Here is a 4,609-nt window from a genome sequence, read left to right as displayed (position 1 = left end):
GCTCCTCTAAAGATGTGGAATTCAAAGTGGAAGTGAAGGATTTTGTTGATGAAATCCAATTTCTCGAAGAAATAAGAGTGGTGGTAGACCTAGGGATTTCTAGTGATGAAGAGATCAAGTTCTATGATGAAACTGAAATTAGGGAATGAGATTTCTACCTTATATTTGTCTAGAGATAGTTGTAAGACTTCAAAGAGGACCATGAGAAAAGTCTCATTGGAATTAATGACAAGATTGGTGAGCTAAATAATAAGTTCAATAAGGTCATCGCTAAACTTGAACTGGGTGTGATTGTTTCAGATATTTGCAAGGTGTAGAAGGAAATTATGAGAAAGGTTTTGTTTTGGTTGATCAATAGGAATAATAAATTGATAAATGTGAGCCAAACCAAGTAGTAAAAGTGTGACAAGATAAAGAGTTCCATACGCATTGGGAGTTCATGATTGAAGAGATCAAGTACCTTAATAAAGATTAGGATAACATCAATTAGGCCTATTTCCCATTTTCATTGTTTTTGGCCCTTTTTTAGTTTTTTGGTGGTTATTTGTTTAATATGTGGTTTATAAAATCATGTTACTATGCCCTTAACACTATCGAGTTGGTTCCTGATCACTGATAATTCATATAATGCCCACTGTTGTTGGGGTAGTAAGGCTTTTGTTTTAGTTAGTAAGTTTAGTAGTTTAAAGTTTAGACTTATGTTAATTTTAGGTATGGATGGTTTATGCTTTTCGAAGAACAAGACATGTTTTGATTATTTTGATGTATTGTAAGTTCTATGTGGGACTCTAACCACTGGGGTTAGAGTTTGTTTCTCAGTTGCTTGGCTGTATTGGCCCTAGGAAGAGATGGTATGTGTGTCTTGTTATTATCTAGGTTCAAGACCCTCATCCTACCTTTTTAAATTAAAACATATGAGAACATAGCAATACACATTGATAAATAAAATAAATGTTTGAAGGATTGGTAGATAAAATAAAGAATCATTGTAAATTTAAGGAGTCACTAGAAGGAAGGCTAGAGAGTTGTATTGTTCAATCATTATTTGGAAGTAGAGGTGCATTATTCTATATGGACTTTTGATTCGACAACCATATTTTGGATTGGATCGATCACATGTTACATTAATCATTAAGGATGTAATTAAGTCAATATTAACCCTAATTTTAAATACAAATTTTTAATTTTAATGTGTAGTAATTAAAATAGTACTTGTAGAATTGTGAAATTAAAAAAATGAAAAGATGATAAAGTTGGAGTTACAAGGGTGAGTTTTTGAAGAAATAGATTGTACATGTTTAAGAGAGTCACTGCCACAATTGAAGCTATTAGAAAATATGGAAATGATTTGATTTATTTGATTAAATACAAGTAATAAATGAAAAATGGTTACTCATGTTGAACATATCCATAAAGAGGTGACTACTCTCACTCAAGAGTCAACTCAAGGCTAATTCATTATTTCTATCAATGTCATGAGAATCCCTATTCTTTTTTATTTTGGGATGTATGTTTTCCTTTGCTTCATATTGTTGCTTTACATCCTTCATACCTATCATAATTACTTATATCATTTTCTTCAATACATTTTTTAGTACTTGATTGGGATCTCAAAACTAAAAATCTTCATATAGTCTACTCTTGGGCATGACCTTTTCCTCATGCTTCATACACTACATTTTTATAATTAAGACCAAAGTCAAATATAATAACTAAAATTAGAGTGTTACATGATGCTCCCTTGATGCATATTAATTTCCTACAAACTTTTCTTAACTTTATAAATTCAACTATCATCATTCATATATCTTGCTCCTTATGGCGGTGTGAATAAGTACGATAGTTATTTTCTTTTCTTTAAATCTTTCTAAGAAACCACTTCCATAAGTAGGATAGTTACTTATTTTGATTTGACTTGATATATTGTTTGTTACTCTATTAAGATTGTAATATTGGATGCAACTCCTATAATTTTGATTCATTTAAAATGAATGCTACTATTTACAAGATATTCTTCTAGAATGATACATATTTGTAAAATGGCACTTTGTATATACTTTATGTTTTTAATTTAAAATTGCATATATATATATATTAGTAATTATTAATTAACTAGTACTTGCATCCAATGAAGGATATATATATATATCCTCCATTGGATGGAGGTACTAGTTAATTAATAATTGCAATGAATGTCAGACCTGATGGGTGGAAGAGGCATAAAAATTGTGGATAATTCTCGATAGCCTTGAATTCGAATCCAGCTTCTTCAAAGCCCATCATACCTTTGAATTTAAAAACAAAAATTTAAAATAAAATGAAAAAGGTTTGAGTGGTATACAAATGGTCAGCGCTTGCAATGTGCTTCGAAGGGCCGGTATCATTTTACAGATGTATCTACCGATTGAAATTATGTTGAATTTGTATGTTTCTGGTTTTACTTTTCATAACGAGTACATTAAACATCACGCGGAACTTGTACTTATCTCCTTGCTTTTAAATTTAGATGCTATTACGGCATCAAGATTAACGCAAATTTTGTATATATCTCGTTGCATTTGATGACAATAAGACATTAAAACTGACGCAAATTTTCTATATATCTCGTTGTATTTGATGGGACATTGTGGTCTGCGGTCCTCCAAGCTAGGTAAACACTAGCCTTTTAGTACACTTTGTAGAATACTCTATCCGTGGCAGTGGAAGCCAGCTTTAATGTGTTAGACCATGAAAAGTTTCCTTCCGGCACAGCGATGAACAATAATAAATCTGACCTTAACGAGGCTCTGGTTGGAGAGGAAGAGAAGGGGATGGAGTTGTTTCAACTTCTGCTCAAGTCTCGACATATGATAGGCGGGGAGAAATATGATGACACTGCTGAAATGGTGACCAAATGCAAACAACTGTCTTGTCAGACAGGGAATGCCACACAGAGGCTCGGCTACTATGTCTCCGCCGCACTGCAGGAGAGAATCGAATGCCAGACTCTCACAGTGCTAAACAGGGCAGCTAAACCAGTCCCCTATTTTGGCTTCGATATTGCCGGCGAATTCAACAAAAAGGAGTTTTATAGGCAACTTGTATACTGTAATAGACTTCTGCCCTTTGTCAGAGTGATGCAGTTCACGTCTGTGCAGGCAATCATTGACACCGTGGGGAATGCCCGGAAAATTCATGTGATTGATCTCGGGATGCGAATTGGGTCGCATTGGACGGTATTGATAGAGTGCCTGGCACAGAGATCTTTGTCCTCTGATTTCCCTGCGCTTCAGCTTCTCGTACAACACAGTAGAGATCGCCCGAATGGAGGAGATTAAGGAGGGCTTGTTCACCGGTGAATCTGGCGAGGCGTTGGCAGTTCATGCTCCACTTGTTCTGAGAACTTGTACGAACCTGTCCTGCTGGAAAATCTGTTAAACGTTATACAGAAGCTACGGCCAAGCATCATTGTGAATGTTGAAACAGAAGCCCAGCACAATTCTCCATCTTTTGTTGATAGATTCAGCGCCATGCTTAGCTTTTACATGGCGTATTTTGATATGGTGGATGAGAGCATGACAGACAGAAGTGATATTAGGAGGATCAGGCATGAAGAATTGTTACCTGGAAGTAGAATTAGGAATATGATAGTCTATGATGGAAAGGAGAGTTTTGTTAGGCATGTTGGAACTGATGTGTGGAGGGGTTTCTTCAAACGAGCAGGGTTCGGCAAAAAAACTTTCAGCTTTCGAGGTATGTATCAGGCGGAATTGTTAATACAAGAATGTGGTTCCAGTGAACATTGTACTCTAGATGCCGATGGACATGCCATAATTCTCAAGTGGAAAGGCAAACCATTATTTGCACTCTCCGCATGAACTGCTGTCTGAATGAATTGTCGTGGTGATGTCTGGATATTAACAACTGTCAGCTGTTAGATAGACCAATAATTTGGGGTTTTTTTCAAATCCTTGAATTCTAGCTAAGCGAAAATCCACTTCTACTACAGTGGTATTATTATAAGTTATTTATCTCATCCTTCCGTTTTCAATTGTGCATTTCTTCAAACAATTTCTGTTATAAAAGTGGCATTCATTTTACGTTAAAATTTGCGATGTTCCGCAATAACAATATTATAACTAAGTTTGTTAAGCGAGATCAAACAACTAATGAACCGTAGGTCAATCAAGTTCCTGCTGTAGATGATGCTTGAATGCAAAGTTTTCAGGACTAATTATAGTTCAACAGGAAGGATGGCGGTGACAGATTCTTTCAGGACTAATTATAGCTCAACAGGAAGGATGGTGGTGACAGATTCTCTGTATAACCTGCCTGTTGCAAGTTCCAATGTATTTAGGAGTTTGCAAGTTCTAATGTATTTAGGAGTTTTTTGAAGGCGTCTAGAGCGAGATGCAAAGTGTTGGTGCCTTGAAAAGAAGTAGCTGGTAGTAAACTGTCCACAAATCTAGTTGCTTTGAGTTGTCAGTTGACATGCCACTCCATCAAGTCTTGCATTGTAGTATGCCTTCATTAACTATCCACAAATATAGTTGCTTTGAACTGACAACTCCATCAAGTATGTCTTGTATTATGCCTTCATTTAGTGTGACATCTGGTCTATATGGCCGAA

General features: G+C 35.6%; 1 protein-coding gene across 1 annotated transcript; it reads left to right on the top strand.

Annotated features, from left to right (window-relative positions):
- Window positions 1-2,343: 2,343 nt before the first annotated feature.
- Window positions 2,344-3,317, top strand: LOC149561469 (protein SCARECROW-like). Its single transcript, XM_089827827.1, has 2 exons — window positions 2,344-2,551; window positions 2,701-3,317. Exons 1-2 carry the CDS (start codon window positions 2,344-2,346, stop codon window positions 3,315-3,317), a joined length of 825 nt encoding a protein of 274 aa, XP_089683953.1.
- The last annotated feature ends 1,292 nt before the right edge of the window (window positions 3,318-4,609 follow it).

The sequence above is a fragment of the Cupressus sempervirens genome, chromosome 4, assembly GCF_028749045.1.
Source record: "Cupressus sempervirens isolate cs-2001-9-10 chromosome 4, ASM2874904v1, whole genome shotgun sequence".
Lineage (NCBI taxonomy): Eukaryota > Viridiplantae > Streptophyta > Pinopsida > Cupressales > Cupressaceae > Cupressus > Cupressus sempervirens.
This window is presented reverse-complemented; position numbering and strand designations above follow the sequence as displayed.

Excerpts from the sequence above, each read along its gene's own strand:
- LOC149561469 (XM_089827827.1), top strand. The coding sequence starts at position 2,344 with ATGGTCAGCGCTTGCAATGTGCTTCGAAGGGCCGGTATCATTTTACAG. Across the intron at positions 2,552-2,700 it reads GCAAATTTTGTATATATCTC|TGGAAGCCAGCTTTAATGTG; the intron begins GTTGCATTTGAT and ends TATCCGTGGCAG.